We start from the raw sequence: 27,293 nt of genomic DNA on the forward strand, positions 1-27,293 counted from the left end.
TCCAGGTACAGGGAACATCCATTATAAAGAGAGATGAGGAGACAGGACTATCATTTACTTCAAATGCTAAACTGTCTTGCTTACTGGTGTCAAATTCAAATAAAAAGATTACCTGTATTGTATTGTACAGTATTTTTATTCATTTTGTTAAACACTTTCCAATCACATTTTAATGTCACTCAGGCCTGTTCAACTGATAGCTGTAGTCTTGCCTAATAATGAAGACAAAAATCTCAAGAAGATTGAGGCACAGATTCCCTATACTCAAGACCAAGTACTGGGGAAACAGCAAGAACACATATGTACTAACACTATTAAAATAAGAGTCAGATAAGATTATTTAATCATACTCAAACAATGATTCATTATAACAATATTCGCTGAGCATCTCCTAGTGGACAAGACAAAGTGCTTGTGCTTTAAAGACCAGAGATAAAAGGAAATAAGGAATTTAACCTCTATCCTAAAGTAAAACACAGACACAAAAAATTGGCAACAAAACTTAAGGGCCAAAAGAGTATCACTGATAATTAGAATTCATGTGATAACTGGCAACTCTTGGTAAAGTTCTAAGTTGTGACAACCAATAACAATGTACAGAGAGAAAATCCATTGGCTCAAACATAATTAACAGATATTCTAATACCAGTATAGGACATGAAGAAATGATTTTTGGGTTATTCACATCACTGCTACTCTCTGGAAGTAGAATTAATAGAATAAAAAAAACTAGTTTTTTATAGTGACAAATTGGACAATCACTTGCCTGTAACCATTAAATATTTTGGGGATGAACATAAGTAGGCCCAACTTTGATGCCATATTTGTCTATACTAAAGGCATTTGCTAAGATGGCTATAAACAGGCCTAATTTAATTTAGCAACTGTCTTAATCTATTGCTAAGATTAAGTACTTTGCCTATAAGAACTGTTAAGTAGATTTTGCAAAAATGAAAATGTTATTCCCATTTTACAGATACAGAAACAAGTAAATAACTTGTACATGGGCACATACATCCTGTATTTTCATCTTCTAGTCATTTCCCTAGTCGATGGTTTACTTTCCCTCCTCAAATTTTGGAATTAGCTATTTATCCACATTCTAATACCCCAGAGCAGAATGTAAGCTTCTTACAGGCAAGTGTTTTGTTTTTGGTTTTGGTTTTTTTGGGGGAAGGGTGGAAGATGCCTTGTGCTCTTCACATTCTAGGCCATTTAAAATGAAATCAGTATTTGAACTTATGTCTTCGTTGCAGATCTGGTTCTCTTTCTACCATTTCATATTGCCTCTTATTAAAGTGGCTATCTTTCATGAGCACTAATGAGTGGGGTAGTACAGTTCAGCCATAAAGTATAAATGCTAAATGCTGGGAAGAAATGGCAACAAAATAAATTATTGTATACCTAGAGGGCCTAACTTAGAAGGTAAGCCTAAAATAACTAAATTATATTGGATGCCAACCACTCCTATAAGAGTTAACTTGGATACAAATTCTTGCCTGAAGGCTTTGATTACATGGAACTGTCCATGTATAATCTCTGTCATCTATATGCCAATATTTTTTCCCCTCAAGCATACTCACCTCCCTGCAAAATTCTATCACCACCAATATAATGGTACCCACTGTATTAGCAATGTATTAGGTGTGTGGCAAGAGAATTTCTGGCTCAGGCCTTCTGCTGTCTTTGCAATAAGAGAGACTGTGATGGAAAAGAAGTCTGGTTTACCTTCTTGCCACCACTATGATAAGAACAGGTCAATGATCTGTTCTCTACTTTGAGCTTTCAGGCATTGTTCTCCCCTTGAAGGTCACAACATCTACAAACTCAAGGCTTGGAAAGAAGCCATAACTGCTGCCTTGACTAAGTGGCAGATAAACAAATCTTCCCCTTTCTCACATGCATAACTTAAACCCTTATCTTCCCTTTCTGAAAAAGTAAGTCCACTTATTTTTACTGTTTAGCACCCAAGGCTATGAAGTTTCTTTATTTAAAGGCCCACAATACAAAGTTTTTGTTTTTACTATAGTCTGGCCCTCCAACAGTCTGAGGGACAGTGAACTGGCCCCCTATTTAAAAAGTTTGAGGACCCCTGGTCTAAGCTATCTGACTTTTTAGGCAAATGAGTGTGCCCAGAGCATAAAGTTACAGATTGCATCATCTCTGCATGTAATTATTAGCAGCAGTACCTAATCAATAGATACATAGATAATTCTTACACAGGTGTCATATAAATTACTTAATGCATAAAATCATAAAATTTATGATTGAAAGGGACCTTATAGGTTAAGTCTAATCCTCTCTTTTCACACATGAGGAAACCAAGGTCCAGAAAAAGTAAATGACTTTGTTGGAGTTCACACTGGTTACCAAGCAGCAAAAAAAGGATTTTACTCCAAGTCCTTTTTACCCAAAATCCAGCATTCTTTTCACTAACCACAACTAACTCTACTTGAAGTTTTAACTTCTCTGCAGATTATCTTCAACTTTAAAGAAAACAGAAATAAGGGGGCAGCTAGGTGGCGCAGTGAATAGAGCACGAGCCCTGAAGTCAAGAGGATTTGAGTTCAAATATGATCTCAGACACTTAATGCTTCCTAGCTGCGTGACCCTGGGCAAGTCACTTAACTCCAATTGCCAGAGAGAAAAAGAAATAAAGAAAGAAAACAAAAACAAGTTGCTATAATTATCACAAAATAAGAATTTATAAAAAGGCATCAGAAGAGATACACACACACATATACATATATAAAACGTGGGGGAAGGGAAAGAAAAGAGGAGGAAGATAGTAGCATTGGCAGAGGCATCAAAAGGCATAGATTTGAATCCTGTTCTCATTAATTGTGCAACCATTAAGAAATCACTAACAATTCTGAACCTCAAGTTTATCACCTGTAAAATGATATTAATATTTGTCTTCTACCCCTTATAGGCCTATTGTGAGTAAAGTATTTTACAAGGTGTAAGTATGCCTATAAAGATGAGATATATTTATTTTTCTGTATTTATTTTGGCCACATCTGGAAAGTCAATGATATGGGGAGATCTCAGTAAGGAAAAATCCCTTTATTCTCAGTGCCAGAGGAGAGCTCACAAAGATGATTTTTCCAAGCTAGAAATGTTTTATATCATGGGCCTGATGAAGGACTCTACATAATATAATTTTTACTCAGTGGCCACTATGATCAAAAGGACTTGCCACAAATTAATTTTGCTTCAATATGATTATGTCTTCCAACTAAAGCAATTCTCAAAGAATTTTCTGTTTGACTTTTAAAGACCTTTATAAGGTGGTCCCTTATCTCTTTCCAGTCTCATACTTTTTCATTCCACTCTCAACATAACCCATGACCCAATAACTCCAGCCTTGCTGTAGACAAGACACTCCCATTTCCCAACACTGCATTTTCACTGGCTGTCTCCCATGCCTGGAATTCTCTTCCCTCCTCATTTCTTCTTTCAGGATTCCTTCAAAATCTCACCTAAATCCCACCTTTTACAGGAAGTCCTTCCTGGTACTCTTTAATCATTAAGCCTTCTCAAATTATCTTCAATTTATCTAGGATATCTGGTTTACAGGTAGTTGTTTGCATACTATCTTTCCTGTTAAAAATTTGGGGTCCTTAAAGACAGAAACTTTCAGATTTCCTTTGTATCCTCAGCACTTAGAAACATCTTACATATAATAGGCATTTAACAATACTTTTTGATTTAGCCATCCAATTCTGAAAGGATTTAAAATCTGCATATATGAAATTACACTGATGAAACATTTAGAGACTATAAAATTAAAACAAAGGAAAATGAGAGTCAGGAGTAGTAATCAGAATTATTAAGCATAATGAAATCACAGATTCTAATTGAAGTAAAACAAAAAACTAAGGAAAAAGGAATATTAATTATGTCCAAAGTTAAATAAATTAATTGGAAAAAGATCTGCAGTATTCAGCAACATAAAAATTTAATGTCTTTCTGTTTTAGGAAAATTAATTATACTAAGGAATATCATTCTTGACACAAAAAGATACAAATAACATGAACAAATGATTGAATTTATAGTAAAACTAAGGTAACCACTGTATAACTGAATGCTATAGCTTGCGAACTCCAAATATTTTTAAAACCCTGAAAATACCATTAACAAATAAAACAAGTGTTTTCCCCCTTCGTGACAGATAATTGCTGGGCTTTTGTTTTTGTTTTTAAACTGGTTATCTGCTGTTCTTCCTTCTTAAAGGACAAGACAATATAAAAAGTAGTTGGAGTATTGATGACTGAGAAAAGGTAATATTAATTGATTAAATTCATTTTTTTCACTCAAATCTGTATACCAAAGCTATTGTTACTACAAGTCTAGGTCAGACTAGAATCCTATAACTGGGAAATAACACATGCTCTCTTAAAAATAAATAAACAAATAAATAAATAAATAAATAAAGCTGTAGAATTTTTTTACTTCCACTCAGCCTGAAAATCTTGTTCCCATTGAAGAAAGGAAGATTTCTAATAAATATATTAATGTATTAAAAAGAACTGTTCCAAAATTAGAAAAATTCCTAAATGGAAATTTACAACACAGTCTTTCACCATGTCATGAAAGGTTAAGAAATTTACCCATTATATGAAGATATACATGATTCAGTGATATGGAAATTTGTCTAATTTAAAATTCAATGAAAATAATGAACTATATAATCAAAACTATACTTGGAAAGTTTGGATATCTAACATTTTTGGTATAATATGACTACTGTGCTAAAAAGTGTCATTTCATGATAAAGAATTTAAAAATGTGTCAAAAAACACATGAACTCAATGCCAACCATGTAAAACAAGGGACTGCCACAAAAGCAATACATTAGATTTTTTTAAGACATAAAAATACATATTAATAGTTTTTTTTAAGATGTAAAAAGTCATAAGATTTACTGTAGGAATAGGAAAAATATATATTTTTGCCATTTCACAAATGCACAATATGATAAACTATACCTCTCCTGATGATGACTACGGGAAAGACTACAGAATAGAACTGTGAGGATGAAGCTGCTTCCCCTTTGGGGATTACAACCTTTAAAAAAGGAAAAAATGGTTAGAATCCTTTTATTTGGTGGTGGACGCAAAGGTAATCAGAAACAAGAAGGGGGGCAACTTTCAATTTGACAACTGCAAAAGTTACTGCCATAATAAAGAGGTAAGCCAGAGTAGATCTGAAGCATTTTTAGGTGTGGAACAAAAGGGAATGAGCAATTGGCACAAGGTAACCTGTATTTGGCTCTGTCACAACTAACTGTGCTTTCCACAAAGTCGAGTCAACAAGAATTATAAGCACTTAACTATATGCCACATACTATCCTAAGCATTAGGAATATTTTAAAAAGGACAAAAACTGTCCCTTATCTCAAGGAAATTACAATCTAAACTACAAACAACTTGATGAAAACTCAAATTATATACATAATACACTGGAGGTAATCTCAGAAAAAAGTCATTAATTTTCAAGTAGACCCTAAAAATCTCAAAATGTGGGTTTTACCTGAAACTTGAAGATAGGTATTTTAACAAATGTTTACTAAATAGACTAGTTAGCTCAGATGTCCTCAAACTATGGCCCGCGGGCCAGATGTGGCAGCTGAGGATGATTATCCCCCTTCACCCAACGCTATGAAATTTCTTTATTTAAAGGCCCACAAAACAAAGTTTTTGTTTTTACTATAGTCCGGCCCCTCCAACAGTCTGAGGAACAGTGAACTGGCCCCTATTTAAAAAGTTTGAAGACCCCTGGGTTAGCTCAACTACTTGGAGCACAGTATTAAAATAAAATTAAGATCATTAGATTGATCCCATGTAGGTAAATAATTTTCTTTTATACCTAAAGCACTTAAAGTCTACACAACTTCGGGAATCCTCTGACTTCCCTACAAGGCCCTAGGAAGTTAGTTATTGGGGAAACCTCCTCACCCTTCAAGATTCCATCAGCACTAGGTTCTTTGTCATCATCACCTTCAGTCCTTGTGACTGGAGGGTAGAGCCAGGAACTTGACAACCACCATTTAATACCTTCCCTGGTTACCACTTCCCCTCCTTCCTCTTTTCAGCTTACTTTTATGTACTGTCTTCCTCCATTACATTGTAAGCTCCTTTAGGGTAGGGACTAATTGGCTTTTGTTTGTTTGTTTGTTTTTTTAATATCCCCAAGACTTGGCAGTAGTTCCTGGCTCTACCTTCAAGACACAAAGACTGAAGGTGATGATGACAAAGAACCTAGTGCTGATGGAACCTTGCAGGGTGAGGTGGTTTTCCCAATAACTAACTTCCTAGGGCCTGGTGGGGAAATCAAAAATTCCCAAAGTAGTGCATTAGGTAGGAAAACTATTTGCCTTAATAAATGTTTATTGAATGATTGAGGTACACAGCTCCCCAAACATAGCCTAACTTCATATCAATGCATACTTACTGATCACAAGTGAGACTATGCAAGATACTGTATTCACTGGTAACAGAAAAACAAGTCAACTGATGATCAATCAGTGGTATCACTCCTGTAAATAAAGGCCAGCACTTTATAACTAGGTTTCAAATATAATATTCTAAAATTCTGTATAAGCTAATATATATTTCCATTTACTTCACATTATTTTCCTTTATACACTCTTTATGTTCTACACAAATCAGTGTACTTGCTAGTCCTAGAACTTAGCATTCAAAACTTTTCCTTCATGCTTTCTCCCACACCTAGAATGGATGTCTTTCTGACACCCACCTCATTAAACTCAAGAAACCACCCGCTATAAGAAGCCTTTCTCTAATCCTGCTCTTTGTTAGTGTTCTCCCTCCTCTGCTTTATGCAAACTTATCTGTTAAATGTTATATGGTGGGGTGAGGATGAGAGAGCCAACATGGCAGTGGCATGAAGCAGTGTGATAAGCTTCCATCCAAAGTCCTCTAAAAAGATCTAGGAAATGCACCGGACTGAATCTTGATGGGAAATCTAGAAAAGATTGCAAGGAGCCCTTTGTCCAGTCCAGGTTGGCATAGAGAGACAATCCAACATATCCTAGAACACTAGAAAATGTGTCTGCCAGAAGCATTCCACAGAAGGAGTACTCAAATACCCAGAGAAAGGACATACACCAGAGCAAAAGGAGGTTCCTGGACTCATAGTGGAACACAACTAGACCCATACCAGGATACTGTTTATACTGACAGCTTTGTCATCCACGAGTGGAATAAAGAGATCTGTATCATGCCATATACAAAGAAAGGAGAAAATTCAGAAGCAAGCAGTAAATGTTTGGCTCAAATTTCAAACTCAAAATAGAGCCTTGATTTCAGCATCTAACAAAAATACCCCCAAAAAACCCAAGGCAAGAATCCCACATCAAACGTTGAAATTCTGCCACTCTGAATCAAGAAAGCTTCTAGCTGGCTGAGAGGGGCAGAGTCCAGCAGCAATCTACTATCACTTAGCCTGAACTTAGGTCAGGAACTTGAAGAGATCAAAGGGAGTGAGGGGAGAGAAATAGGGAAAAACAATCAAATTTTGCTCAAATTTAGATCACTGTAGGAAACACTGAAAGTATGCAAGTCTCTTAGACTGTTTTTGAAATCCTGATATAACACAAAACTCAATACCCCTGTAAGCAGGCAAAAGGACCAGTCCAGACCTTCCCTCCAGAAGTGCTGCAGAGCCTAGCTCTAATATCAAGCCCAAAGTCAGAAAGCAGAATGAAAGAATAGGGAAACCAAAAGAATCTAACCATAATGAGATATTAAAGTGACAATGGTATCAGTATATTAAAACAGAAGAGAATGACTCCAAAACATCTACAAGCATTTTTGTCTCAGAGAAAAACACAACTTGTGGACATACTCAATTAGAATTTCCAGAAGATATGAGGCAAGAGTTTTAAAAGTTTAAAAAAAGTTTGGATTTAAAAAAAAAATAAATGGATTGAGAATGCTTGAGGGAAAAAAATTAGAAAAGAATTAAGAAGTATGAAATAAAGAATCAGAAAGGAAATTAACAGATTGGCACAAGGGGTACAAAATCTTGCCCAAGCAACAAATTCTGAAAATTTCGAGAAGCCAATGACTCCATGTTGACTCCAACAGTCAAAAAGTTGAAAAAATAAAATATAAGGTAGATCTCACAGTAAAAATGACAAGGAAAACTGACTGAGGGAAAAAATTTAAGGATCATTGGACTATCTGATCAAAACAAAATAAAGAACCTGGAACCCAGCTTTCTTAGAACTGGAGACAAATATAGAGTGAATCCTCTGATTATCTCCTGAAAGAAACCTCAAAATGAAAATTCCTAGGAACATCATCACCAAAATCAAGGTCAAAGAAAAATACTGCAAGCAGACAAAAAGAAAGAATTCAAACACTATGGAACAACAGACAAGATCCCAAACAATCCCAATACTGACAACATACTCCAAAGATTAAAATTAAAAGAAAAAATATGGGTGATATCTATAGTTATATTATTTCAGTTAAGAAAAATAATAACCTAAGAGTGCGAAATGCCTGAACCATAATATGAAATGTTATAGTCTCATTAAAAACAGCAGGCATAATATAAATTAATATGAAAGAAAAAACTAATATAAAACAGCAGTCTTAAGAGTTATTCTAGGGTATCACTATAAATACGGTACACTTAAAATGAAGAAAAAAGGCAGTATGAGAAAATAAACTACTTGGAGAGGAAAGGAAATTTTAAAAAATCAGAACATATATCAGAAACTTAAAAAAGTTTTTTTCTTTTAAAAGGCAATATGCTGAAGGAAGGGAACAACAGAGATGAAAGTTGAATGGAAAATGAGAGAGCCACAAATAATTTCAAAGACATAGGCAAGAAAGAAGAGACAACATATAGCACTACCCCACAATGCTGAAGTATGATGAACTTTTGACAAAAGGGGGTTGTTGGGTCCTCAACAACCTTAAAACATGGGCAGAAAAGTTTTACAATATCAAGGATAGTAAAAGAAACTGAGCCAACAAATAACCATTAACAACATGAGACTGCTTCATGTATCACCATCAAACCCCTGATAGACTCTTCATTCCCTAAATGAATGATTCAAGTTCTCTGAAGACAAAGCAGTTTCATTTTTTATTTGCATCCTCAGCACCAGTAGTGATTTGCACCTACCAGGCACTTTAACAATGTTTGACCTGAATTCCATTAACAACATTTTCATGTATGGGATGAATATATTCTTCCACCTTTCCCATCTATAACTAATATAAAGCACAGACAATAGAAACAGGGTGAATAAGGGCCTCCCCATTATTGAGCCAAATGACCTCCAACACAACTACAGAAGGCAAATAGTGCGTCCTTGAAGCCCAGCATAACAAGGAGGACATGGCCACACCCACTCAGCACAAGCAGAAAGCAAGCAGCAGGGGCCCTAAGGCAGCTTGAAGCCTCTGTCACCTACAGAGGAAGCTTGAGATAATCCCCTCATTGCTCTAAGAGCACATCTCAACCTTGAAAAAAATTCGCAAAAAAGCAAAAAGATCTCTGAACATGGAACTATTATAGAGAAAGGGAAGAACACAACTCAAAACCTGAGGACATTAAAGGCAAAATGTCTCCAGATGAGGCCTCAAAGGGTGATATAAGCTGTTCTCCACCTCATAAGGCTCTGTTCTAAGAATTTAAAAAGGATCTTAAAAGAATTAGAAAAAAATGGGGAAAGGAAATGAGAACTTTGGAAAAGGAAACATAGAAATTGCCTGAAGAAAAGCATTCCTTAAAAAACAATTTTGAGGAAATGGAAAAAGAAAACTCCTTGAAAAACAGAATTTGGTGAAATTGAAATAAAAAACTCAACGAACAAAACAATTTGGTCAAATGCAAATTGAAGAAAATAATTCACTAAAAATCAGAACTGAACAAATAAATGTGAATGACTCAATGAGACAACATTGAGTTGCTGAATCAAATAAAACCAAAAAAATGAAAAAAATAGAAAAAAATTTAAATAACCTCATCAGAAAAGCAACTGATGTGGAAAATAGATCCAGAAGAGAAAACCTAAGAATAATACCTGAAAACCACAATGAAAAAAAAAAAAAAAAAAAAAAAGGGTCCAGACAACATCTTACAAGAAATTATCAAGGAAAACTGCCCTGATGTCCTAGAACCAGAGGGTAAAATAACCATTGAAAGAATTCACTGATGACTTCCTGGAAAAGACCCCAAAATGAAAACTCCAAGGAATATTGTACATAAATTTCATAATTATCAGATCAAGGAGAAAATATTGCAAGTAGCTAGATGGAAACAATTCAAATATCGAGAAGCCACCCAGAATTACCCAGGATCTAGCAGCTTCCACTTTAAAGGATCAAGGATCTGGAATATGAGGGCAAAGGAGCTTGGATTGCAACCAAGAATCCAACAAAATTAAGCATTATCTTTCGGGGAAAAAGAAATTAGTTTCTCTTTCTCTGTAGATAAATAAGATAGATATATATAGATTCTAGATATCTATATCTATATACTTATATTTATATATACCTCATAACCATTAGGGAATGTTTGGAATAGTGACTTAGTCAGACTTAACTATACATCAATAAAATCCCTTTACAGTGTTATAGAAGATGGAGACTAGAGACAGGAGAATCAACTGGAAAATCAACTGGCAGGTTCTTCAAATGATCTAGGCAAGAAATAGTAAAGATTACCAGACCCAATCTCTTTATAAAACATTTAGTACTGCCTTCTCTTAAACTTAATGAGTGCCAATTGGCTACAGAAGATCTTTATCTGATACATATCACATAGGAATACCAAATAATTAAACAGAAATACTAAAATTCAATTATTGTTCCACAAACTAACCTGAGAATCTACCGCTTATCAAAATCCACTAAAAGACAAGCATCAGGATCCTGTTTTTTAGAAAGAGCCAACAACTTCTGATTCCAAATTCAAATCATACAGTTTCATATTTTATTTTAATGAAAAATTTTACTCAAAATAAAACAAAAGAATTTAAGGTAAACAAAAAAAGTCAGAGTCAAAAAAAGAGAAAGAAGTATATAGAACAGATACAACAGAAGTTGTTCATGCTGTGAATTTTAGTCTTCCTTTTTTCCAAATAAAAAATTTTGGTCTCTGACATGAAAAAAATATAACCAAATTCCATTTTATAAGGACATTAACAAAACAGACTCTCATGTCAGGATGAGGGGGAAAAAAAAATCCAACAATCAATTTTTAACAGTACAAGGGTCAGTCATTATACTTGGGATCAGTTCTCTCCTGCAAATTGCCATTCCCTATGCCATTCAGGAAAAAAATCTTCCTTTGAAAGCTTCTCAATCACAAAAAGAAGATGGTCTCTTATATAGCTCCGACTTTTAGTAATTTTGCTCAACTGTCCCATAAATGACATAAGATAGATAGTTTCCACTGTCTCTTACAGCCTTAACATTTCATTTTGCTATTTGTATCAATTTCATAGTTAGAAATTTACATTTGAACAACTTTCCAAGAACCATTAAGAATTTCTGATTCTTCTTTTTAAAACTGCCAATTTAAAAACTCATTTTTTCCACTGGGAAGTTAGTGGTACACATATAAGCAAGTTTCAGATCCTTATAGATTTTGGATGTTAGAATTTTATCAGCTCTATTTACCACAAAAATATTCCTTTCCCAAAGTGTTTCTTTTCCTTTAATTTTGCTTTTTTTTGCCTCAGTAGTATTGTTGCAAGGTTGCTGATATTTAGATTACAAAATCTTTTTTATTTCTTCAGTGGTTTTAACTTTTATGTTATTATATATATCATTAGTATTTGGTAACCATTAAAAACAACTTAAAAGGCCCAATATTCTTAAAAGGATAAAAGGAATTTCCTACCTTTCCAGGGTCATCCTTGGATCGAGGCACTTTAAGAAAACACTTGTTCAGAGAAAGATTGTGTCTTATGGAATTCTGAAATTGAAAGGGAAAGAGTAACAAATGAAAAGGTCAAATGAACTTTTCTTTTTAAAAAAGTACTTACGTAGAAACAAATTTCAACATAAAACATTAACATATAATTAAGGAATAGATTAATTTTTTTAAATGAAAGCATAAATAGCATTAAGATGATCAACTGTAAATGACTTAGTTATTCTGAGTAATAAAACAATTCAAGCCAATTCCAGAGGATTCATGATGAAAAATATTATACACTTCCAGAGAAAGAACCAACAGACTAAATGTAAAGCAAAGCATAATATTTTTCACTTTATTTTTCCTGTTTTTGCTCTGTTTTCTTTAACAACATGACTAGCATGAAAATGTTTTGCATAACTGTACATGTATAACACATCAAATTGCTTTCTCAGGACGAGGGGGAGGTGTGTGTATGAAGGGAAGAGGAGAAAGATTTGTACAACAAATCTTTTTTAGGATGGTTAAAAATTGTTTTTATATGCAATTGAGAAAAAAACTTATTTTTTAAAATGAAAGCATAAAATTTAAAACACTCAATTTTGTTGCCTCTATTAAACACAGAAGTCCTAAGAATAGTCACATGGAGAAAGATAATTTGTATACTTCTCCTTTACCCAAAGAAAATTATAACTATGAATTGCTAAAAAATCTCAATAATTTGAATATTCCTCTCCTTTACACTGGGAAAGTCTTAATTATCAAATGAGGCAACAGAATTTCATTTTCCACTACTAAAGACACATTGAACTTTGCAGAAGGAACAGGATTTACTAAGTTACAATAACATGCTTAACTAAAAGAACATAATATCTGCAAAGTAATCTACAAAAAAATTAGTTCAAATTATTCAACAGGTATTTTTTAAAGTATTCTTAAAGTGACTAACTTTATGCAAATATGCAAGCCACTGTGTTTCAGAGAGGTGGTAGATGGTAGATGATGGAGATAATATAGACTCTGAAAAGTTTACAATCTAATGAGGAGAAAATTAAATTTACACAAATCATTAATTTACAAGTAAAAGTAGAAAGAAAATTTACAAGAAAGTAAAGTCAAAGTAGAAAGTAAGAAAAGGAGAAAAGAAACATAAGCAAACTGGTATTTGATTGGGGGTTAGGAAAAGAGGAAGACTTTAAAAGAAATGCAGAGCCTAAGTATGAGGAACAGCAAAAGAACAAATAAAAGGAATGAAAAAGTTGAAAATGGAGACAAAAAAACAGTAGTACATTTGAGCTGGAATAAAGAATAACACAAAAGAGTATGACATGAAATAAAAACATAAAAGGAAACTGGATCAAGGTTATGGAAGATCTGGAATAGCAAGACAAGTTTATAAGTTATTACATATTAAATGGGTAATCAAACAGCGTTTATGAATAAGAGGTGTCTCAATCACAGAGTTGTAAAAAGAATATTACTAAGACAAAGGATAAAGAAATAAAAAAAATTTTGAGTTATTAAAAAAGGCAAGAATAATCTGAACTGAGCAGTTGCAGTGAGTTACTAAGGCAGACAACAAAATATGTGAGAAAAAAGAAATTTAAAGATATTCTTTGGACTTTCAATTCCTCTTTTTTCTCTCCCATTTCAAATGTTCTCATTCCTCTTCTGTAACTTTTTCTTTTTTAAGTACATAAGGAAAATAGAAAAGAAAGGCAGGGAATAAGCATTTGAAATAGCTTATGCGCTAGACACTGGGCCTATCTACTTTATAATTATTTCATTTGATCTGCATAATCACCTTCGGAGGTAGGTGCTATTAATTAGGGCAAACAGAGATTAAATAATTTGTCTAAAGTCATAGAATTAGTAAGTATGTGGACTATATTTGAACTCAGGTCTTACTGATTACAGGGACTACTCTATCCACCATGTCATCTCTCTGCTTTTGTACACTGATCAATGCAATGTGGACATCTGGACACAATAATAAAATACTCATGAACTCAATATAGAAAGTACCATTATTCATATCACCTCAGAGTACTCTGAGGCTGGTACTCTGATAAAGAACTTCTTCCCTGAAGAGATTCATCTTTCCCCATCCAATACTTCCTTTTCCCACTACTCACCTGCTAACCTTCTAATAAGACATTATTGGAACAGGTTAAATCAACCTGATTTACTGGGCACGAAGTATATTCTGGGTGAGAAAAAGCGGAAGTAAGAGTCAGTAATGATAGTCAAGTCTTTCAAGGAGTATGGCTGATAAAAGGAGAGAAAGATGTAGGATGACAATTTGAGAGACAGTATAATTTGGTGATTTCTTTAATTCTAAATATGGGGAAAATGTGGGCATGATTGAAGCTATCAGAGATGGAACCAGCTGATAAAGGGAAGGTTGAAAACTTAAAAAAAAAAAAAAAAAAAAGGATGGTTAAGGATGTAATTTGATGGAGAAAATAGAAGAAATGAGTAAGTAAACACATAAGATGGACATCAAAGACAACTTTGACTCTTTAAAAAAAACTTTTTATCATATGCTGAAGAAAAAGGGAGAAAGTAGGAAATGATGTCAAGGAGTTTTCAGGTGAAGAGAATAAAAGAAAAGGAATTTTATGTAACATGTTCCACATCTTTTCAGCAAAGTAAGAGGTAAAGTTCCCAGCTGAGAAGTCTTTTCTAGACTTTCTAGTCTAGAGCTTCTGATAGGGAAGTACTGCCTTGCTATAGGGCAGGGTCAAATATAACATGAATATTTAACATGAAATCTATAATGTACCCAAGTTATTATAATAATGGGATTTTTTAAAACTTAATTCAGATGGTAGGAACAATCCAGGGCTGAGTTTTGATAAGAGAAGAGTAGTAACAGGACAAAGAGACAAGGGTTTCAAGAATAGAGGACAGTGTACAACTGAAATCACTAACTATTTGGGTTAAGGTTGGAGAAGAAAATGAAATCAGAGAAGGGATAATGGTCTAAGAAAGTAAAGGGGAAAAGCACCAGGCTTTTACTAAATACCTACTATGTCCAGGCATTATGCTATGTGTTTTATTTACAGACATTATATTGTTGGATCAGAGATAAAGAATTGAGAAGCGTAGGATACAGATCTTCATGAGGGTAAAGAGGTATGAGTATTGAAGCACAGGAAGACACAGAATAATATAAAGTCAGACAGGGGAATGTATGGGTCCCTAATTAGGAAAGTGAACACTTGTGGGTAATGATAAGATCTAGTGAGTAGACCATCTATCTCTATGTATGGGTAAGGTAAAATGAAAACAGGTTACATAAAATTTAAGGAGGCTGCCAAAATGAGGTTAGTGGGAGCACTTACATGGATATTAGATAGTAGAGTGTATAGCAAAAGAAAAAGAAAGGAAAATCATGAGCTAGAAGGTTAATTCCTTAAAAAAAAAAAAAAAAAGAGAATGACCTGGGATTTGACATACAATAGTTACCATAATTTATATGAGGGGAAAATGTTAATTGTTTAGATTTCAAAAAAGAAAAACTACTGAGTAAAGGAGGGAAAGGTCTGGGAAAGGAGTATTTTAATAATCAGAGGTTAGAAAACAGTAAGTGATGAAAAATGAAAGCTGAAGCTTCCTTTTAGAAGGAAGCTAGGTCAGAGGCAGAAAACATGAAAAGAATGTGACAGAAAAGGGTCCTACCACCATGCCAAAGGACTATCAAACTGTGAGGATCCTTTGACCCAGCAATATCACTAGCGGGTCTGTATCCCAAAGACATAAAAAAGGGAAAAGGATGACCATGTGCATAAGTGTTAGTAACGGGTCTTTTTGTGGTAGCATGGAACTGGAAACTGAGTGAATGTCCATCAGTTGGAGAATGTTATAGAATATTATTGTTCTATAAGAAACGATCAGCAGGATGATTTCAGAGAGACCTGGAAAGACTTAAATGAACTGATGCTAAGGGAAATGAGCAGAACCAGGAGATCATTGTACACAACAACAACAAAATTATACTATGATCAATTCTGATGGATCTGGCTCTTTTCAACAATGAGGTGATTCAGGCCAATTCCAATAGATCTATGATGGAGGCTGAGTATAGATCACAATATAGTATTTTCACTTTTTTTTCCTCCTTCCCCTCTCCCTTTTGATCTGATTTTTCTTGCACAGCATGATAAATGTGGAAATATGTTTAGAAGAATTACACATATTTAACCTACATTGGATTTCTTGCTCTTTAGAGGAGGAGGAAGAGAAAGAGGAAGAAAAATTTGGAACACAAGGTTTTGCAAGGGTGAATATTGAAACTATTTCTATATGTATTTTGAAAAAAAATAAAAAGCTATTATTAAAAAAAGAAAAAAGGTCCTATTAACACATACCAAACAGAAATTTGTAGATTAATATGCAAGAATTTTTTCTTCTTTTTACATGAAAATGTGTGCTTTTACTAATGATTCTAAGTTTAGATAAAAGATTAAAAAAAAAAAACAGAAGTTGATTGACTACTGGTTAGGGATGTTATAGATTAGATAATCAGATTAGATTTTCTCTGAGGTTCTGCAATTATATATTAATCACAACTGTTTCATTTGGGATCACATTCATGTTGTGGTTTTTTTATTTTAATTTGCTTTTCCCTTTTGTAGTCAGAGTTGGCTGCAATTCTTAGAACAGTTCTTAAAAAGATAACCAGAGTGGACAGCTAGATGGCACAGTGGATAGAGCACTAGCCCTGAAATCAGGAGGACCTGAGTTCAAATCTGGTCTCAGACACTTAACACTTCCTCGCTGTGTGATCCTGGGCAAGTCACTTAACCACAATTGCCTCAGCTAAAAAAAAAAAAGAGACAGACAGACAGACAGACAGACAAAGGAGTGGTTTGCCATTTCTTTCTCCAGATTATTTTACAGATGAAGAAACTGGGGCATACAGGGTTAAGTGACCTATCCAGGGGTCACAGAAATAGTGTCTGGGACTGGATTTGAACTCAGATCGTTCTGAGCACCAGGCCATTGCTCTATTCAAGGTGCCCCCTAGCTGACTAGTTTTAAAACTTGAAAAGCATCAACTCATTTTATCCTTACAATAATCTTGTGAGAAATAGGTGCTACTGTTATTCCCCTTTTCCAAATGAAGAAATAAAACTCTGGGAAGTTAAGAGATTTGCCCATGACTAAATAGCTAATTTGTTCAGAGGCTAGATGCTCCTCACACTAAGTTCAGCAATCTTTCTACTATACCACACTACTTTAAACATCCCGGCTTCTTTTATCAAGCTCCTCAACTCCATGATTTTCCTCTTCAGCCTAATTCGGTGATCCACAAGGCCTGTGTCATATATCACTGCCCATAACTGGATTACATTCATGATTTAGCATTCTAAGATTCTTTTCATTGCTCTCTACTCTTCAGTCTCTTTCAAAGTCAACTTTTGTATTTCTGCTTTTGATTTCAACTATCTCTTTTCTAGAAATGTTCCCTTTGATTACCTCCTTCCTTCTTGTTTGGTCCCTTCTTCCCTATCAACCAACATGCCTACATCTCTTGCCATATTTAAAAACTTCTATGACCTTAGTATTCCCTATTATTATTCTATATCTCTCATGTAGTCAAGCCCCTAGAAAAATCAAATCAGTCTTAATTCTGATTTTGCTCACTTCCCACTTGTTTCTCAACTTTCAACATGATTTCCAACCCCACCATCCCAGAAATTATTCTTTGCCTCTAAAGTTCCTAATGATTTCAAACTACTAAATCCAATGTCCTTTTTTTAGTACTTACAATTCTTGACCTAATAGACGGTTTTTGATTTTGTCCATCAAAAAAGATTCTGTCCTACATTGGTGTCTGTGACACTATACTCACTTGCCTATCTGATCAGTCCTTCTCATGATCATATATTGCATTCCTCTTCAACTGAGAGCCTATCTCCCTAAGATTCCATTCTGGGATTGCTTCTCTATTTATATCCTCTCTCTTGAGGATATCACCAGTTTCCATGGATTTAAGTATCATTTCTATGCAGGTGACTTCCAAATCATCCATCTATTTCCTGCTAGCTGTCACACCTGATTGTAATGCTGGTATTTCAAATACAATGTTCAAAATGGAACTCATTATTGTCCTTTTCCCTAACGCTGGTTCACCTCCAAACTTTCCTGTTTCTCTTGACAGCATTTCTCTTCCTTATTTTTATTTCATCCTTCTAATCATCCAAGTTTGTAATTTTAGGATCATTCGTAATTCTCCTCTTCTGTCTCCTTCCCTCCCTCTCTCTTTTCTTCCTATTTCTTATTCCCTTTCTCTACCATATCCAAACAGCTGTTAGATTGAATTGTCTATCTCCATAATATGTCTTGCATCTACTCCTTTATCTTCATTCAGTCATCCTAGTTTTGGCCTCATCATCTCTTATTTGGACTACTGCAATAGCTTCCTAATTGGTATCCCGGCTTCCAGTTTCTCCCCTCTCCATCCACACAGCTGCCAAAGCAATTTTCCTAAAGCAAAGATGCTACCATGTCTCTCTCGAGCTCAAAAATCTTCAGTGGTTCCCTATCGCCTCTAGAATAAACTACAAACTCCTCAGCTTGGCATTTAAAGCTTTGTATAATCTGGCTTCAACCTACCTTTCAAGACTGTTCATATTACTCCCCTTCACTTAGGCTACATTCCATTCAAACTGGTCTACCAACTGTTCCCAGAACTCAAAATTCTTTAACTCCCATCTCGATGCACAGGCTGTCCTCCCATGCTCAGAATGCTTTTTCTCCTCAACTCTGTTTCTGAGCATCCTTCACTTACCAAAATTCAATCTAGTTCCTACAAATTTCTGCAGATCTATAGGACACTTTTCCTGGTCTTGGCAGTTCTCATCCTCCTCAAATCATTTTATATTTATCTATATATATGTTCTATTTCCCTGATTGTTTTGGCTCTTTTGAAGGCAGTGGCTTAAATTTCTGTCTTTGTACCCCTGAAACCTATCACAGTGACTTTCATATGTCTAGGTTTTTGTTTGATTTGGTTTAGGGTTTGGGGAGAAAAAAGAATAGAATAGGGAAGGAGACAGAAGGATAATCAGACTATTCTTAGGAGCTCAAAATAAAAACCTTCTACCACTGAGCACCAGTAATTCATCTACAGTAATTGGTTTCTCTCACTCACAATCCTATAGCCTTCAATTCTATTAAGTGACCTGTTCTGGTCAAAGAGCTAGCAGCTATCAAGAGGATGGGCTTGAAAAAAGTCTAAATGATTTAAATGTATGAGGAAAAAGAACAGAGATGTCAAAAATGCTCTACAATGCTCCCTAGTGCCTCACCAAACCAAATTAAAATATAAATAGAAAATATTTAACAAAATATAATAAAGCACAGATAAATATTATATTTTAGAACTAAATCAATACATTGTCTGCATGGATCCTTATGTATAGATTTCTATTCATGTCTGACATCACAAATACTGAGAAGTACTTAAGTATAAAATGAGGATGGTCCCAATTTTATGAGTAGGAAGCTGGGTGATGCAAAAGTTTAGAGGGAAGAGAGTTAGGAATGTCACTGTGAGGAATGAATCATTCAAGGAAGAATACAAAAACTGCCATACATCAAGAAGAGCCAAATTGAAGTGAGAAAAGTGTACATAGCAGTAATAAGCAGCACTGAAGTAGGAATGGAGAAAGGAAGACAATCTGGGAATCTGGGAATATAAAAGGGATATATAATTAAAGTCACATAGTGAAGAGCTGGCCTGAACAAGAAAAAAAATAAAATATAAATCATTTCTTCCTCATATATTCCAATTTAAGACAGTTAAATATGGAGAAGTTTTGATGAGGGAAGCCACAATAGATGACCATGATTTTATGAGTAAAGAAGAGGGCAAGGTCATCTTCATAGAATAGCAAATATAAGAACTGGCTAGCTATAGAATATGGTAAATTTCTAATGATCTATAATTTTCTCTAGGTTGGTGAGGTAATGGAGCACATAGAATTTATTTAACAGGGCTGAGTGTAAATCTCTGAAGCATCTTTTCCTCCAAATTCCAAAGAGCTAGGTCTAGAGGCCAGAAAGAGTTCCTAGTGGGCCCCAGAAGCAGTAAATTATTAAATGTTATAAGAGATCACAATGAAAACAAAGGCGGCCTAACTATTTGGCCTTTTTGATAAAGGAGATGGAACAATAAAAGCAAGGTTTCTGATAACATTAATAGTGACCATAAGGAAAGAAAAGTTCATAACCAAAGAAAAGATAGAGAAGTTCATAAGAGCTAAAATTGGTAATTTTGACTACATAAAATTAAAAAGATTTTACCTAAACAAAACCAATGCTACTAAAATTGGGGGGGGGGGGACAAAAATGGGTGGAGGGGAAATCATTTTAGTAAATTTCTCTCAAAGATTTCATTTTTAAAATATATAGGGAACTAAGCCAAATTTATTAAAATAAGATTCATTCCCCAAATGATAGTCAAAGAATATGAATAGGCAATATTCAGAGAAAGAAATCAAAGCCATCAAAAATCACAAAAACACTTTAAATCACTAATAGAGAAATGCAAAATTAAACTACCTCATACTCACAAGATTAGCTAAAATGACAAAAAAGGAAAATGGCAAATGCTAGTGAACAGTGATGGTGATACTATGAGCTAGTTCATTCATTCTGGAAAGCAATTTGGAATTCCTTGAAAGTACACACCCTTTAATCTAGCAATAATGAACTAAACTAATTCCCCAAGGAGATCAAAGAGGAAAAGGACCCCTATGTACAAAAATATTTATAGCAGTTCTTTTTGTAGTAGCAAAGAACTGAAACTGAGGGAGGGCCCATCAACTGGCAAATGGCTAAACATGATATATGAACGTGATGGAATACTATTGTGTTATAATAATGACGAAGGACATGGTTACAGAAAAATCTGGGAAGACTTGCATAAACTAATGAAAAATCCTATGAAGGGAACAATATATATAGTTAACTGCAATATTATGATAACCAATTGTGAAAGACAGTAACTGATCCAATGACCCACCACAATTCCAAAGGACTCATAAAGAAACATACTATAACCTGATTAAAATTTAGAGTGAGTACTGCAACATATTTTCTTCTCTTTTTCTTGCCTCCTCCTTTTTTGGGGGGATTTGACAAGAGCTAGTGTGGGAATTTGTTTTGCATGGCCATACATGTATAAATATAATAGGTTTCATTTTTCTTGCTTTCTCAATGGATGGCAAAGAATTCAGGGGAGAGGGAAGAGAATTTGGAACTGAAAAAAATATGAATATATACATATATATATATATATATATATATATTTTTAGTGCTGACTTATGAGTTGTATAGTAAAGCTCTTATTTGACCCTCAGTTAAACTGAGGTGCTAAAGAATGCAATTATACTTTACAAACATAAAAATAATAAAATAGTCTCTTTAAAGAGGTTTGCAAATGAAAAATATTGGAGGGAATATGGAAAAATGGAGTACTAATGCACTACTGGTGAAGTTATAAACTGATTCAATCATTCAGCAGTATAATTTGGTACAGGGCTAGAAAACTGCCATACTTTTTGACCCAGCAATACCACTAACTAGGTCTGTATCTTAAAGATATCAAAGTAAAAAGAAAAGTACCCACGTATACAAAAATATTTATGATTGAACAAGTTATGATATACAAATGTGATGGAATACTGAATGATTTAGCTATTTTCAATAGAACAGTGATTCATGTAAATTACAAATGACTTATGATTTTAAAAAATGCTATCTACCTCCAGTGAAAATATTGCTAAATAGTGAATGCAGACTGAAGTATATTTTTTTACTTTATTTTTCTTGTTTGTTTCTTTTATCTGCATTTTCTTTTGCAACATAATCAATGTGGAAATGTTTTGCATGACTGCACACACCTAATATGTATCAAATTGCTTGCATTCTCAAAGAGGAGGAAGAGAAAGAAGGGAATTTTAAAATTTTTAATTTAATTTAAATTTTTAAAGAATTAAAAAATGTACATGTAATTGAGAAAAAAATTAAATGTTGGAAAAAAAAAAGCAACATAGAGGATTACACATCAGCCTTTTCATTCATTTAAACATTCTTTTCCATTACTGAACAAGGTCTTTTGATAGGTTTTTACTATATCTAACTCTTAAATACCTGGGATGCCAAAAATAACTGTTTGCTCACAATGTACCAAGCTGTGTAAGACTCCATTCTTGACTCCACAGAGCTCCAAACCATCACAATTTTTCAACCCAAAATTAACCTGGCAATCAGTCTCCCTGAATTCAGTGACGCTAAGCTTCAGGTCATGACATACATACATATATATATATATATATATATAATATATATATATTTTTAGTGCTGACTTATGAGTTGTATAGTAAAGCTCTTATTTGACCCTCAGTTAAACTGAGGTGCTAAAGAATGCAATTATACTTTACAAACATAAAAATAATAAAATAGTCTCTTTAAAGAGGTTTGCAAATGAAAAATATTGGAGGGAATATGGAAAAATGGAGTACTAATGCACTACTGGTGAAGTTATAAACTGATTCAATCATTCAGCAGTATAATTTGGTACAGGGCTAGAAAACTGCCATACTTTTTGACCCAGCAATACCACTAACTAGGTCTGTATCTTAAAGATATCAAAGTAAAAAGAAAAGTACCCACGTATACAAAAATATTTATGATTGAACAAGTTATGATATACAAATGTGATGGAATACTGAATGATTTAGCTATTTTCAATAGAACAGTGATTCATGTAAATTACAAATGACTTATGATTTTAAAAAATGCTATCTACCTCCAGTGAAAATATTGCTAAATAGTGAATGCAGACTGAAGTATATTTTTTTACTTTATTTTTCTTGTTTGTTTCTTTTATCTGCATTTTCTTTTGCAACATAATCAATGTGGAAATGTTTTGCATGACTGCACACACCTAATATGTATCAAATTGCTTGCATTCTCAAAGAGGAGGAAGAGAAAGAAGGGAATTTTAAAAATTTTAATTTAATTTAAATTTTTAAAGAATTAAAAAATGTACATGTAATTGAGAAAAAAATTAAATGTTGGAAAAAAAAAAAGCAACATAGAGGATTACACATCAGCCTTTTCATTCATTTAAACATTCTTTTCCATTACTGAACAAGGTCTTTTGATAGGTTTTTACTATATCTAACTCTTAAATACCTGGGATGCCAAAAATAACTGTTTGCTCACAATGTACCAAGCTGTGTAAGACTCCATTCTTGACTCCACAGAGCTCCAAACCATCACAATTTTTCAACCCAAAATTAACCTGGCAATCAGTCTCCCTGAATTCAGTGACGCTAAGCTTCAGGTCATGACATACATATATATATATATATATATATATATATATATATATGTATATATATATAATCTGTAACTAAGACTTTCCTCCAGCTTCTTAAGATTTGCAAAGGCTTGTGCTCTGCTAACAAAGCCTTCTGAGAATACAATCACCACTACATATGAGGAGATATCAAAAAAAAGGACTAATTTAATTCTAAAACAGAATATACAGAATTATACATCATAACAAACCAGATGTGGTTTAACAAAGGCACAATAAAGCAATACTATCACTTATATATCCTCATTTTTAATTATACATTTAAACATTATCGTGATCTAAAAGTGAATTAACTTTTCTGATCATCTAATCGCATTGCTTCAGGCTATTAAAATAATCAGGTTCTTTACACATAACCCTACTATCACTTTCAACTTGACTACTGATTTTTTAAGCAAGTCTAATCCCTAAGAAGGAAATGTGGTACAAAAGCAAAGCTCTGACTCTTTAGTCAATGTTTAAATCCCATCTCTCACATTTACTACCCTATGTGACCTTAGGGTAGTAACCTTCACAGACTTCCATTTCTTCATTTGTAAAATGAAGGGATTAGAATAGATGACCTATTAAATTTGAGCTTGTTAATTTTGACCCATCTTGCTGTCACTAGAAATCTTTCTGGATCGAAATCCACATCATCTAACATTGTGGATTCTCTCTACGAAAATTTTCTACCATTTACAACATTCTAACTAACTTTTCTAACATTTATGCTACAGTTATTCAACAAAACATTCATTATGTACTGGTACTATATGTCAGGCACTATATTAAGCCACCTAAATAAGCCTTCACTGAAATCACTGACAAAAATCTCAACAGAGCAGGATCGGAGTTTGAAAGTTAAAATTTTCTACTAACAACAACAACAACAACAACAACAAAATTCTACTATTCAAAATTCTTTGTGTCCACTCATTTAATCACTTCTAAAGCCATTCTATAACTCGCACCCCTCTACCATATTTTCAAGGAAACTTGTCTGATGCCTTACTGAAATTCAGATATATTGTGTCAATAGCATTCTGCTAACCTTGTATAATAAAAGGAAATTAATTTAATCACCTGTGACTGTTTTTTATTCAACTTCTGCAAGCTTTTACTCATCATCACTTTTCTCTAAGTATTCACTTATATTTTTAAAAGTTCTGGATTCTAATAGAAAAGCTCATTAAGGTAAAGTTTGAAAATATCTTCTAAAAGCCTCATTTCTAAAATATACAGAGAATTGATTCAAATTTATAAGAACTCAAGCTATTCTCCAGTTGATAGTCAAAGGATAGGAATAACTTTCAGATGAAGAAATTAAAATCATTTCTAGTCATATGAAAAGGTGCTCTAAATCACTATTGATTAGATAAGTACAAATTAAGAAAACTCTGAGGTACCACTACACACTTCTCAAATTGGCTAAGATGGCAGGAAAAGATAATGATGAATGTTGGAGAGGACGTGGGAAAACTGGGATACTATACTAATACATGGTTGGTGGAGTTGTGAACTGATTCAACCATTCTGGAGAGTAATATGAAAGTAGGCTCAGAGGGCTATCAAAATGAGTATTACCCTTTGATCCAGTAGTATTTCTACTGAGCTTGTATACTAAAGAGATCTTAAAGGAAGGAAAGCAACCCACATGTGCAAAAATGTTTGTGGCAGCCCTTTTTATAGTGGCAAGGAACTAGAAACTAAGTGGATGCCCATCAGTTGGAGAATGGCTGAATAAGTCATAGTATATGAATGTTATGGACTATTATTGCTCTATAAGAAATGATCAGGAGGATTTCAGAGAGGTCTGGAGAGACTTACATGAACTGATGCTAATTGACAGGGCAACAGCAATATTATACGATAATCAATTCTGATGGACATGGCTCTTTTCAACAGTGAGATGATTCAGGCTAGTTCTAATGGTGTTGTTATAAAAAAGAGCCATCCAAACCCAGAGAGAAGATTGTGTGAACTGAATATGGGTCATAATATAGTATTTTCACTTTTTTTGTGGCTGTTTATTTGCATTTTGTTCTTTCTCATTTTTTTCCCTTTTTGATGTGATTTTTCTTTTGTAGCATGATACTTGTGGAACTATGTATAGAAGAACTGCATCTGTACATATATATTGAATTTCTTGCTGTCTAGGAGAGGGAATAGGGGAAAAGGAAGAAGAAAAAAAATTTGGAATAAGAGATAGCTTTCACTTCTTTATCTGAAAACTACATGTTCATATCCTTTGGTCATTTGTCAATCGGGGAATGGCTTGTATTCCTATAAATCTGATTCAGTTATATATGTTTGTATTCCTATAAATCTGATTCAGTTACATATATATACTTGAGAAAAGAGGTCTTTATCAGAGACAATTGCTGTAAAGAATTTTTCTCCAGCTAACCACTTTTATTCTAATTTTGGTTGCATTGATTTTGTTTATACAAATCTTCCTTATTTTAATAAAATCAAAATCGTGTATTTTATATTTTATAATGCCTGTAACTCACTTAACTTCTTTAAGAATCTACATGCTGATATTTGTGGAAATATGTATAGAAGAACTGAACATGTTTAACATATATTGGATTACTTGTCATCTAGAGGGGAGGGAAAAAATTTGAAACACAAGATTCTGCAAGGGTGAATGTTATTATCCATGCATCTATTTTGAAAATTAAAAAAATAAGAATCTGCAGGCTATACTTAGTGAATATATGCCTAATACTATATTGCTTCATTGTCTATGGTACCTTTTAACAAGATGTAGCTTAATTGGCCTTATTCTTATCTTTCATTTTTCTGAGACCAGGATTGCTATTTCCCCCTGCTTTTTGAACTTCAGCTGAAGCATAATAGATTTCATTCCAGCCCCTTAACTCTATATATGTCTCTTTGCTTCAAGTGTGCTTCTTGTAAACAAGATATTGTAGGTTTACGGTTTTTGATTTGTTTTGCTTCTGCTTCCATTTTATGGGAGAGTTCATCCCATTCACATTCATAATGATGATTATTGCTTATTTCCTTTCATTCTGTTTTTCCTCTCTCTTTCCCTTCTCACCAATGTTTTGCTTCTGTCTATCACTTCCCCTGATCTGGCCTTTTCTATTAGTGGTCCTTTCCTAACCCTTTCCCCCCACTCCTTCTGCCCCTACTTAATCTCTTCCCCTCTTACTTCCCTCTCAGATAAGACAGATTTCTATAATTGAATGATCATGTATATTATTTCTTCTGAAAAGAATAAGGTTCAAGCAATGCCCATCACTCACTCTTCCCCTCTACTGTAATAGGTTGTATCTTTTTATGTAAATTAACATCTCTACTTTACTTCTACACCCAGTAGAATCATCCCTTATTTTTTTTTTTGATCATTCCTTTAAATTCATCTTACACCTGGATCCTTCTCTCTATGTATATTCTTTATTATTAATGAACCAATTTTTAAGAATTATAAATATCATCTTCCCATGTAGAGATGTAAACAGTTTAGCTCTACTGAATCCTTTGTTTTCTTTTCCCTTTTTACCTGTTCATGCTTCTCTTGGGTCTTGATATTGGGGGTCAAATCTTTGGTTTAATTCTGGTCTTCTCCTTATGAAAGCTTTGAAATCCTTCAATTTCACTGAATGATCATTTTTTTCCTCTTTGATGTATTATGCATTATTTCACCAGTTAAGTGAGTCTTGGTTGTAGTCCTAGATCCTTTACTTTCTGGAATATCATGTTCCATGACCTCTAATCTTTTAATGCTGCAGCTGCTAAGAACTGATATTTGAAACTCCTTAATACCCCAATTGTTTCTTTCTGGCCATTTAAGAGTATTTTTTCCTTGACATGATAATTCTATAATATGGCTATAATGTTCTTTTCTGATGTCATCAGGGAAGTCTTCCAATATCTTTTTTGGTTTCTGGTTCCAGGTTATCATGGCAGTTTTCCTTGATAATTTTCTTTAAGATATCCAAGTCCCTCTTTTGATTGTGGCTTTCAGGTAGG

At 33.8% G+C, this 27,293-nt stretch overlaps 1 protein-coding gene across 2 annotated transcripts in view; it reads right to left on the reverse strand.

Moving 5' to 3' along the window:
• FOXJ3 (forkhead box J3) overlaps window positions 1-27,293 on the reverse strand; it is a 145,002-nt gene that overhangs the window by 59,515 nt on the left and 58,194 nt on the right. For both annotated transcript variants that reach the window (XM_051987914.1, XM_051987915.1), the window contains exon 4: window positions 11,894-11,968. In XM_051987914.1, coding sequence (XP_051843874.1) covers window positions 11,894-11,968 — 75 coding nt within the window. The remainder of the gene's footprint in view (window positions 1-11,893; window positions 11,969-27,293) is intronic.

The sequence above is a fragment of the Antechinus flavipes genome, chromosome 3 (assembly GCF_016432865.1).
Source record: "Antechinus flavipes isolate AdamAnt ecotype Samford, QLD, Australia chromosome 3, AdamAnt_v2, whole genome shotgun sequence".
NCBI classification, from domain to species: Eukaryota; Metazoa; Chordata; class Mammalia; order Dasyuromorphia; family Dasyuridae; genus Antechinus; species Antechinus flavipes.